The 12567-nt window shown below is 48.4% G+C and overlaps 3 protein-coding genes across 2 annotated transcripts in view; 2 read left to right on the top strand and 1 right to left on the bottom strand.

The window, feature by feature from the left end:
* Positions 1–12567, bottom strand: part of LOC143766334 (uncharacterized) — a 617908-nt gene that overhangs the window by 72089 nt on the left and 533252 nt on the right.
* Positions 1–12567, top strand: part of LOC143766330 (uncharacterized) — a 1024462-nt gene that overhangs the window by 629668 nt on the left and 382227 nt on the right. The gene's annotated exons all lie outside the window — the stretch shown is intronic.
* Positions 7493–8117, top strand: LOC143767060 (gastrula zinc finger protein XlCGF66.1-like). The gene is made up of 3 exons (XM_077255081.1): positions 7493–7584; positions 7714–7893; positions 7977–8117. The coding sequence occupies exons 1-3, from the start codon at positions 7507–7509 to the stop codon at positions 8115–8117; spliced, it is 399 nt and encodes a 132-aa protein (XP_077111196.1). The 5' UTR covers positions 7493–7506.

Below are 12567 nucleotides of genomic sequence, written 5' to 3'. Positions count from 1 at the left end.
GTGTGTGGTGTGGTATAGTGTACGTCAGGTTGGTGTGTGGTGTGGTATAGTGTACGTCAGGTTGGTGTGTGGTGTGGTATAGTGTACGTCAGGTTGGTGTGTGTGGTGTAGTGTACACCATACACACACACACCAACCTGACGTACACTACGCCATACACACCAACCTGACGTACACTACACCACACACCAACCTGACGTACACTACGTCAGGTTGGGGTGTGTGGTGTAGTGTACGTCAGGTTGGTGTGTGTGGTGTAGTGTACGTCAGGTTGGTGTGTGTGGTGTAGTGTACACCATACACACACACCAACCTGACGTACACTATACCACACCACACACCAACCTGACGTACACTACGCCATACACACCAACCTGACGTACACTACGTCAGGTTGGGGTGTTTGGTGTAGTGTACGTCAGGTTGGTGTGTGGTGTAGTGTACGTCAGGTTGTTGTGTGGTGTAGTGTACGTCATGTGTGGTGTAGTATACACCCCACACACCAACCTCACGTACACGCCACACACCAACCTGACACGCTACGTCAGGCTGGTGTGTGTGGTGTGGTGTACGTCAGGTTGGTATCGCATAGTGTACGTCAGGTTGGTGTGTGTGTGGTGTATACTACACCACACACACCAACCTGACGTACACTACACCAAACATCAACCTGACATACACTATACCACACTCACCAACCTGACGTAGTGTGTCAGGTTGGTGTGTGTGGCGTAGTGTACGTCACGTTGGTGTGTGGTGTGGTATAGTGTACGTCAGGTTGGTGTGTGTGGTGTTGTGTATGTCAGCCTGGTGTGGGTGAGTCCATGTCAGGATGTGTTTAGTCAATGGACGTGTGATGAATTCTGAAGCATTCATTCAAACACAGTCCAGGTTTGTCAGGACACGTTTCACATTGGAAACGAGTTGTTTTTCTTGTCCCCCTTTTATAGCACACTCGGCACCTTTTTCTTATCCCCTCTCTGGGAAAATGTTGCCCTGGTACAATACGGGAAGCTTGAGTTCCAGAGGTGCTGGGGCCCGCTCCTTCCTCGCCTCCAAACATCAGGGCCTTTATCACCGCCTCCTGGAACTGAAGGAAGGTGTTGTTGGTCTGGCCTGCACATCGTGATAGCACGAATGCGTTATACAGTGCCATTTGTACGATGTGCACAGCCAGTTTTTTATACCACACCTTCGTTTTCCGCATGGCACTATAGGGCTGGAGGACTTGATCAGAAAGATCAACTCCCCCCATGTGTTTGTTGTACCCCAGGGCACAGTCCGGTTTTTGGACCTGTACTGGGGTACCTCGAACGGTGGTGGCCGTGGTGCCGGGACCATGGATTGTGGTCAAGAAAAAGACGTCCCTTTTGTCTTTGAACTTGACCACAAGCATGTTGCCGCTACATTGGGCCCGGCTCTCACCCTTTGGGAGAACCTGCTCAATTAGTGACAAAGGGAGACCCCTCTGGTTTCTCCGCACGGTACCGCAAGCGACGGTAGCTCTGGCAGAGAGGGATTGAAAGAGTGGGATGCTTGTATAAAAGTTATCAACGTACAGATGGTAACCTTTATCAAGCAGTGGGTGGACCAAATCCCACACTATTTTCCCACTCACCCCCAGAGCGGGTGGACATTCTGGGGGCTGGATCCTGCTGTCCTTTCCTTGATAAACTCTAAAGCTGAGAGTGTACCCTGAGGTACTCTCACAGATCTTGTAGAGCTTTATCCCGTACCTTGCCCGTTTGCTGGGCAGGTACTGACGGAACTGAAGCCGCCCTTTGAAGTGGATGAGGGATTCATCCACACAAATTTCCCTTTGGGGAATGTACACTTCAGCAAACTTGTTGCTGAAGTGTTCGATGATAGGCCGAATTTTGAACAGTCTGTCAAAATTCGGGTCATCGCGGGGAAGGATGTCAGTGTTGTCCCTAAAATGGAGAAATTTATGAATCGCCTCAAACCGTTTGCGATTCATAACCATGCCATATATTGGAGTTTGATATAAAATATCAGTACTCCAGTATTGGCGAATTTCTGGTTTCTTCACAATCCCCATGTGAAGGACCAGTCCCCAATATTTCAACATTTCTGCAGAGTCAACGGGACTCCAAGCAGAAAATGATGAAATCGGGTTTTGGGAAAAAAATTGCATGGCGTACAAATTTGTTTGCTCCACCATGAGACTGACGATTGACTCAGAGAAAAAGACTTTGAAAAAGTCTATTTCCCTGAGGTTGGCAGTCTCAAATTGGATTCCTGATTGGGGAATGAAATCAGGAATCCGTGGAGCAAAATTTTCAGGGACGGGGGTCCAGGTGGGGGCACTAGTGCTAGGTTGGGCGTGACTAGCACTAGGTTGGGGGTTACTTACCCTTGGGTGTGTGTCTTCTCCCCTGGGCTCCGGCTCTCCTCTCCTGGGCTCCGGCTCTCCTCTCCTGGGCTCCGGCTCTCCTCTCCTGGGCTCCGGCTCTCCTCTCCTGGGTTCCGGGCGATTTCTCGTCCTGCGACATCTTGGGGGTGGCGAGTCCGTGTCACTGGAGGAGGAAGAGGGGGAGGAATACAAAAAAGTAGGGTCCTCACCCTCACTATCAGCGTCAGAGGCAAGAAAGGAATATGCCTCCTCAGCTGAGTACAGCCTTTGTGACTGGGATGAGCGGGACATTGTGTGTGTGGTGTGTGTGCGTGTGTAAAAAAAAATCTAAACTTTATTATAGTGTTGCGTGTGCGTGTGTATGTGCGAGTGTTTGGTGAAACTCTTCTGCAGGGGGGGCTGTCAGGCGCAGGGGGGGCTGTCAGGCGCGGGGGGGGGGCTGTCAGGCGTGGGGGGGGCTGTCAGGCGTGGGGGGGGGGGCTGTCAGGCGCGGGGGGCTGTCAGGCGCGGGGGGAGGAAGGGGCTGAGGAGATGCAGCGTCAGATGGAGATGGAGCTGGCAGCAGCGATAAAGGGGGGTGATCAGGTGGACAGGGGGTGATCAGGGGGGCAGGGGGTGATCAGCGGGGCAGGGGGTGATTAGAGGTGATTACTGAAGAGGGTGATCACCAGGTGAGGAGGGGCTGACAAGGCGCAGGGGGCGGTAGAAGAGAAATTAGCGCGACAGCCGCAGATGATAAAGGAGTGCAGGGGGTGATCAGTGGGGGGCAGGGGGTGATCAGGGGGGTAGGGGGGGCAGGGGGTGATCAGGGGGGGCAGGGGGTGATTAGGGGTGATCACTAAAGAGGGTGATCACCAGGTGAGGAGGGGCTGACAAGGCGCAGGGGGCGGTAGAAGAGAAATTAGCGCGACAGCCGCAGATGATAAAGGAGTGCAGGGGGTGATCAGTGGGGGGCAGGGGGTGATCAGGGGGGTGGGGGGGGCAGGGGGTGATCAGGGGGGGCAGGGGGTGATTAGGGGTGATCACTAAAGAGGGTGATCACCAGGTGAGGAGGGGCTGACAAGGCGCAGGGGGCGGTAGAAGAGAAATTAGCGCGACAGCCGCAGATGATAAAGGAGTGCAGGGGGTGATCAGTGGGGGGCAGGGGGTGATCAGGGGGGTGGGGGGGCAGGGGGTGATCAGGGGGGGCAGGGGGTGATCGGGGGGGCAGGGGGTGATCGGGGGGGGGCAGGGGGTGATTAGCGGTGATCACTGACTAGAGTGATCACCAGGGGAGGAGGGGCTGACAGGCGTGGGGGGTAGGAGAGGAGAAAATGGAGCACGCAGCAGCAGGTGACAAAGGGGGGCAGGGGGGTGATCAGGTGGACAGGGGGGGCAGGGGGTGATCAGGGGGGGCAGGGGGTGATCGGGGGGGCAGGGGGTGATCGGGGGGGGGCAGGGGGTGATTAGCGGTGATCACTGACTAGAGTGATCACCAGGGGAGGAGGGGCTGACAGGTGCAGGGAGCGGTAAAAAGATCAATAAGAACGGCAGCTGGGGGGGGGCGCTCACCGGAGCAGGGGGTGATCAGGGGGGAAGGGGGGAGGAAGCGGAGGTTGGGGGGAGTGGAGGACAGGAGAGGGGAGGTACCTGTCCTCCGCAGCAGCGGCGGTGCCTGCAGTGGCAGTGGGGGAGGCGGTGGCAGCGGCGGCGCTGACACTAAAGAAGTGTGCAGCAGCGGCGGCGGCGATCGCGGCGTCTGGGGGGGCAGGTGACTTGTCAGGCACGTCGCTCCTCAGCTTCCACGGATGGGATGAAGCTGAGGAGCGAGGCAGACGTTGTTTTTCTCCGCCCCTCCACATCTAATTGGAGCGCTAGCGTCACATGGACGCTAGCTCCAATCAGATCAGAGGGGGGGTGAAAAAAAGGTCGCCAGGAGCGATCGTAGCCCCGGGGGGGCAAAGCCACCCCCCCTGGGGTGAAGTATAGGTCCCCCTGCACCTGCGGGTCGGGTGACCTTTCATTAACCCCGGTCACCCGACCCGCAGGAATGCAATCCTTCTGTGACACAGCATATGCGTCACAGGTCGGGAAGGCACCGACTTTCATGACGCATACGCTGTGTCACAGGTCGGGAAGGGGTTAGAGGGACTATAAATTGCGGAAATCAATAGGAACAGTATTCAAATGATATGGGAACAGCATAGAGAAGACCCCTGGAAGCATTTCTGACTCCCAGGTCACTGCTGTGAACAATGTTGTCAGAGTCTTACGCCACTTTTGCAGACTCACAATAAAACATACAAAAACTAAACCAAAATGTATTTTCCTGGGAAATGTATTACGGAACATCGTTTCCAGGGTAATGACTTGTATAGAAGGCAAAATAAATAGCTAAAAATAAATCTGCTCCTCCACACTGGACTATGTTCACACGTAGCATTTTTGATGCATTTTTGATCTTTAGCATTGCTTTCAATCAAGACAAATGCATTCACTGGAAAATGTCATTGTCATTTTCACATTTTACAACCTTATCTGGCCATGTGGTGTGTGACACATCATCAGACAGATCCTGTTTCATTTATGCAGGAATGACTCTAAAAGTCACAAAGCCTATTTTTATAGGGCCATCAGGCGGCCTTTACTATTCTTAACCCCTTAATCCCATATGACGTACTATCCCATCGAGGTGACCTGGGACTTAATCCCCAGTGATGGGATAGTACGTCATATGCAATCGGCCGCGCTCATGGGGGGAGAGCGGCCGATCGTGGCCAGGTGACTATCGCAGCTGACATCCGGCACTATGTGCCAGGAGCGGTCACGGACCGCCCTTGACACATTAACCCCCAGCACACTGCGATCAAACATGATCTTAGCGTTCCGGGGGCATAGGGAAGCATCGCGCAGGGAGGGGGCTCCCTGTGGGCTTCCCTGAGACCCTCAGTAAAATGTGATGTGCTCACCTTGTACAGAGCGTCTCCTCCCTGCAGGCCCCGGATCCAAAATGTCCCCGGGGCTATTTCCGGGTCCTGCAGGGAGGTGGCTTACAAGCGCCTGCTCAGAGCAGTAAGCCTGGAACAGTGTATGTCAGATCGCTGATCTGACACAGTGCTCTGCAAAGTGTCAGATCAGTGATCTGTCACTATATAGTGATGTCCCCCCTGGGACAATGTGATAATGTAAAAAAAAAAATATTTAGATGTGTAAAAAAAAAATAATTCCTAAATAAAGAAAAAAAAATATTGTTCCCATAAATACATTTCTTTATCTAAATAAAAAAAACAAAACAAAAGTACACATATTTCGTATCGCCGCGTCAGTAATGACCTTCATCTTCAGTGAACACCGTAAAAAAAAAAACAAGGAAAAACCATTATCATACTGCCGAACAAAAAGTGAAATAACACGCGATCAAAAAGACGGATATTAATAACAATGGTACCGCTGAAAACGCCATCTTGTCCCGCAAAAAACGAGCCGCAATACAGCATCATCAGCGAAAAAACAAAAAAGTTATAGTCCTCAGAATAAAGCGATGCAAAAATAATTATTTTTTCTATAAAAGTTTTTATCGTATAAAAGCTCCGAAACATAAAAAATGATACATAAATGAGGTATCGCTGTAATCATACTGACCTGAAGAATAAAACTGCTTTATCAATTTTACCAAACATGGAACGGTATAAACGCCCCCCACAAAAGAAATTCATGAATAGCTGGTTTTTGGTCATTCTGCCCGCAGAGAAGTACTATTACAGTGTATGTCGGGAAGGGGTTAAATAGTCAAACAATGCAAGTTGATCTCATCACATCTTCCTCTTGACATCTGGATACTGCCTTGAAGGACAACGGTTAGCTCTATAAGAGGGATATGCCTCTAACATGATTCAAAGGAAAGAGATCCAGAGAGCCAAAGAACCAGAGACTCTTTACAAAACCACACCCAGAAACAGGGTAGCTGCACGATCATGGCTCCATCACAAGGGATAAAGATTTGACATTCTACAGGATGACAGCTTAGGGGACCATGGCCCCAGCTGAAAGAATACAGATCTGCTCCATTGACCATCACTGAACCATGGATACGTTTGGCGAAGTCAGGATTTGGACCCACCGGTCACCTGCCCTGTACCTCAATGGACTGTCAGCTTCCTAAGCTTGTCCTTACCTCCTCTCTGTGCATGCCATAGGTTAGGGTAGTCGGTCATGGAAGCTCTGAAGTCACAGCTGCTCTTATCTCGGCGAGTCAGCTGAAGCGTGAGAATCTGTAATTTTGCACCATCCTGGGTATTTTGCTGGGACAGTTCTATGTGTTATTTACCTGTTTTATGGTTCCATAAAATATTGCTACACTGTTATACCCTCACCTTGTGTTTTCTGAGTAATGTTAGGCCCACGGTAAAAGGAGAGTGGGCGTTTGGTGTAATGCTCCCTGGTCCGTGTGGTTTCAGCTAGTGGACCAGGGCTCCTGCTGAACCCCCTGTACCTCCACAATGTTTCTTATGCTTTTTGCATGCTTTTTCTTTTTCCAAGAATTGTTGAAACATTTTAATATCTTTTTTTTGGTGTTTTTCTTATAATATAAGAAAGTCAAAGGCCTGAAATAAACCCCATAAATTACTGTACTTGGAGACTGAGGAATCAGATAATTTTTGTCCGAAATGTTTGTGGAAACAAAAAGCTTTATAAAAGCCTCAAACTTCTGTGTGTGAATTAGACATGAGATCTAACATGATAGAAGATTACAGTGCGGGGAAGACGGGAAACCTTCATATAGACGGCCGGTGGTGATGGAGTCAGTGACGGACTGTGGCCAAATATGTTTCTAGCGCCGTAGTAGAAGATGAAGATGTCGTCCTCATCATGAAGTAGATATTTCTCCTGTCACGTGTAATGAATATCTCCTGCAGTATTGCTAATGCCGATTCCAGTGTCGGTAAATGAGACGAGAATTAGCGTTATGGAAGATGAGTCTATGAGAAATATATTCAGCTGCCGACTGCGAGGAAGAATCTGCTTGTTGTCTGCGGCCGAAAATATATAGGTTTTATTAGTAGATGTAGAGAATTAAACTAAATACTGTAAAATAATAAATCTCATATGTTTCCCTTATTATCTCCAGTAATTGTATTATTACACATCCAAAGATGGATATGGACAGAGACAAGATGGCGGAGAGGATATTACACCTCACCCTAGAGATCCTCTTCCGGCTTACTGGAGAGGTGAGAGATTCTGATGACGTCACATTACATCATTCTTATCTATGGGAATAACAGATGGACAGAACTGGAGAGGGGAGGACTCTGGAAATGTCTGTATTGAGATTTATTTAAGTGTCTCTCCATAACCAGGATTACACAGTGGTGAAGAAGACCTCTAGTGAGCGCTGTCAGGACCCTGTGTCTGAGGGATGGGGAAGACCCCTGAGCCCAATCACAGGGCCTCCTCCTCACCCCCTGATACACGAGGACATCAATGACCAGAAGATCCTAGAACTCACCTACAAGATGATTGAGCTGCTGGCTGCAGAGGTGACACTGCTGGGAATGCTGGGACATTATACCGTAACACTATGAAGGGATCAGGGGGATGACGATATCATTGTATGTGTCAGGTTCCTATAAGGTGTCAGGATGTCTCCATCTATTTCTCCATGGAGGAGTGGGAGTATTTAGAAGGCTATAAAGATCTGTACAATGACGTCATGATGGAGGTTCCCCAGCCCCTCACATCACCAGGTAATAGACAGGACTAAATACACACGGTCTATAATTATCTGTATGTAAAGAATGAATTCAGTCCCTGTATGTATTTTCTTCAGATCTATCCAGTAAGAGGACAACACCAGAGAGATGTCCCCATCCTCTTCTTCTACAGGACTGTAAACAAGAAGATCCCCATGTTTCTGAGGATCATCAGGTAGATGGAGAGAAGGTGTCATGACATCTTCCCTATGATGTGTAGGCGGCTGTGAAGGTCTTGTGCTCAGTCTTGTTTTATCCTTCAGTATTATATGTTTTATACTTGTGCAATGAGAACTATAATTAGAGAGAATTTTATAGGTGATACTCTGACTGCTATGTATTATACGGGTGATACTGTGAATGCTCTATATTCATTATATAGGTGATACTGCGGCTATACACAGCAGTCTGTATACATTATACAGGAGTTACTGTGACTGCTATATATACATTCTATAGGTGATACTGTGGTTATACACAGCAGTCTATATATAGATTATACAGGTGATACTGTGATTTCTATGCATACATTATATAGGTGATACTGTGACTGATGTATATACATTATACAGGCGATACTGTGACTTCTATATATATATATATATATATATATATATATATATATATATATATATATATAAATAAATAGGTGATACAGCGGCTATACATAGCAGTCTATATACAGTATACAGTTGATACTACCACTGCTGCATATACATTATATTAGATGATACTACCTCTGCTGTATATACATTATATGCATTATATAAGTAATGCGGCTATACACATGAGTCTTTATTTTGTAAAGACTCTTTACAAATTATACAGTTGTTTCTGTGACTGTGATATATTATTTACACTATATAGGTGATGCTGTGATTGCTTTGTATACATTATATAGGTGATACTGCGCCTGCTGAATATACATTATATAGGTGATGCTGCAGCTATACACAGCAGTCTATATACATTATACAGTTGTAACTGTGACTGCTATACACACTGCTCAAAAAACAAAGGGAGCACTTAAGCAACAGAATATAACTCCAAGTAAATCAAACTTCTGTGAAATCAAACTGTCCACTTAGGAAGCAATTTCACATGCTGTTGTGCAAATGGAATAGACAACAGATGGAAATTATTGGCAATTATCAAGACACACTCAATAAAGGTGTGGTTCTGCAGGTGGGGACCACAGACCACATCTCAGTACCAATGCTTTCTGTCTGATGTTTTGGTCACTTTTGAAGGTTGGTTGTGGTTTCACACTCGTGTAGCATGAGACGGACTCTACAACCCACACAAGTGGCTCAGGTAGTGCAGTTCATCCAGGATGGCACATCAATGCAAGCTGTGGCAAGAAGGTTTGCTATGTCTGTCAGCGTAGTGTCCAGAGGCTAGAGGTGCTACCAGTAGACAGGCCAGTACACCAGGAGATGTGGAGGGGACCGTAGGAGGGCAACAACCCAGCAGCAGGACCGCTACCTCAGCCTTTGTCCAAGGAGGAACAGGAGGAGCATTGCCAGAGCCCTGCAAAATGACCTCCAGCAGGCCACAAATGTGCATGTGGAGCGCCCCCAGACGCAGGGCCGCGGGGTACTCTGTACCGGGCCTCTCTGTCTCGGTTTTGGGGTTGTCACGGTGGCCTGACCCGGTCCGTGACCCTGCTAAGGGGCGTCCAATTAAAGGTGGTGGTGCGTGGTGCGATTAAATAACGAGGACACCGGGTTGCAGTCTCTTTACCTCTTTACTGAAGGCTTCGGGATCCGCAATCCAGAGCACTGCTAACAGGGCTGGCTGAGACCGGCCGGTCCGAAGGCACATCCAGAGTTCCCTTTGCAGGTGGAAATCAGTGCCTACCTACTAGCGCCTGGGTGTTGTAGTACTTCCCTGCTGAGCACCACGGGATAGTCCTCACAACTGGCGTGTATGTTTCTGATGTCCTTTCTCTCTCCGTCCCCCAGATGATATGGATAGGACGCACCCGTATGACGGGGTAGGCCTGGAGTTATTTTATAGGGACCATAGAGACGCCCCTCTCCCACAATTGCCTCCATTGTCTTCATTAGGTGAATTAGGTGAGACAGCCAACCTATAATTAACTGTCCTGCCGTTGGTTTGAAGTAATGCTTAGAGCCCAATACTTCCTCGGCGTTCCGGCCACCGGCTACGCGCCTCAGTAGGATGTTGCCGATCTCGGGGCACGACTGCTACTGGTTCTATCGCCTTTGTGCTGTGATCTCGTTTCTCACTTCTCCACAATATCCTGCGCTTCGTGTCCTTTCTTAAGATGCCGCCGCAATGAGGTGCAGGCACGGCTCCGTAACGATCTGTCCTTTCGCTAGGCCTCTGTCAGGATCCCACCCCTGACAGAGACCCCCCTGAATCCTCCCAAGTAACGCTCTTCTCTCACTAGGTGCTACCTGGGCAAAACCCAGTCAGCTTCTCTCTAACTTCCTATCCAACCCCCAGTTTTACCAAAGTGTGAGGAGTGGCCTAATACATAGAACCCTTTGCTCCCCCTGGTGGCCGGAGTGTGAAGTGTAATGTGTGACTGTGATACCTGGTCAGGTGAACTCCTTTAGTGCAATCAGACGTACCATCACTCCCCTTAGTGGAGGAGCGACGTTACTGCAACGACCAGGTCTCTGGGGCGCTGCACATGTGTCTGCACAAACGGTTAGAAACCGACTTTATGAGCATTGTCTGAGTGCCCGATGTTCACAGATGGGGGTTGTGCTCACAGCCAACAACGTGCAGGACGCTTGGCATTTGCCACAGAACACCAGGATTGGAAATTTGCCACTGGCACCCTGTGCTCTTCACAGATGAAAGCAGGTTCACACTGAGCACATGTGATAGACATGACAGAGTCTGGAGACGCCATGGAGAGTGATCTGCTGCCTGCAACATCCTTCAGCATGACCGGTTTGGCAGTGGGTCAGTAATGGTGTGGGGTAGCATTTCTTTGGAGGGCCGCACAGCCCTCCATGTGCTCACCAGAGGTAGCCTGACTGCCATTAGGTACCGATATGAGATCCTCAGACCCCTTGTGAGACCATATGCTGGTTGGCCCTGAATTCCTCCTAATGCAGGACAATGCCAGACCTCATGTGGCTGGAGTGTGTCAGCAGTTCCTGCAAAATGAAGGCATTGAAGCTATGGACTGGCCCCTCTGTTACCCAGACCTGAATCCGATTGAACACATCTGGGACATGATGTCTTGCTCCATTCACCAATGTCACATTGCACCACAGACTGTCCAGGAGTTGGCGGATGCTTTAGTCCAGGTCTGGGAGGAGATCCCTCGGGAGACCATCTGCCACCTCATCAGGAGCATGCCCAGGCATTGTAGGGAGGTCAAACAGGCACGTGGAGGCCACACACTACTGAGCATCATTTCCTTGTCTTGAGGCATTTCCACTGAAGTTGGATCAGCCTGCAATTTGATTTTCTACTTTGATTTTGAGCATCATTCCAACTCCAGACCTCCATGGGATATTAGTTGTGATTTACATTGATCATTTTTAGGTTTTACTGTTCTCAACGCATTCCACTATATAATGAAAAAAGATTTATAACTGGAATATTTCATTCAGTGATATCTAGGATGTGGGATTTTAGTGTTCCCTTTATTTTTTTGAGCAGGGTATCTTATACACTATATAGGTGATGCTGTGACTGCTGTATATACATTATGTAGGTGATTCTGCTGTATATATGTTACATAGGTGATACTGCGATTATACACAGTGTAAAGATTTGATGTTGTGGGTTGTGATAATCACCGAAGCAAGTAAACAATGCAACTATTTTTTATTCCTTAAGTCCATGATTTTACAACAACTCCGTTGTTGGCCGCATAAATGGCCAAAATACCTTGCACCCAGTCCACAATATCCCCTCTCTGGGGCTGGTAGTCCCACTGCCCCCGTACCAGACAATACCCTCTGTCTCCCAACTTTTGGTTGGGCCACAGATTTGTATCTCCCGTCAGTATAGTCTGTAGTCACAGTCCACGCTCCTTCAGATGAAAGGTAACACAAACAAAGCCCATGTATTCAGCAGTATCAGTTCTAGTTAAGAAGATTCTTGAAATCCAGAAAACAGATCCCTCAACAGTAGCATGTGTGTCCAGCCCAGCCGGCAACCGATCTCCAAACTCCACAGGCCATCCATCCATGTCCTCTAAGACATCATCCTTGATCCTCTCCATTGGATGTCACTCTCCCCACTCCCTCACTAAACATGCGGCTTCATCCCCCCATCCCTGGGATCAGCCCCCTGAATGGGCAAAAGTGTACACACCCTCCACCTTAAAGGGAAGGTGCCATAAAAAAAAAAATCAGCAATTGAAAAAATGTAAAGAATTAATGTTTACATTTTCTTACAAATATTATCATTTGTTTATAATTTAGCAAAATATGGAAAAAAAATTAAAAGTTTGGTGTTTCCACTTTT

Source organism: Ranitomeya variabilis, chromosome 4, assembly GCF_051348905.1.
Source record: "Ranitomeya variabilis isolate aRanVar5 chromosome 4, aRanVar5.hap1, whole genome shotgun sequence".
Taxonomy (NCBI): domain Eukaryota; kingdom Metazoa; phylum Chordata; class Amphibia; order Anura; family Dendrobatidae; genus Ranitomeya; species Ranitomeya variabilis.
Note: the sequence above shows the minus strand (reverse complement) of the source record. Positions and strands in the feature narration are given on the sequence as shown.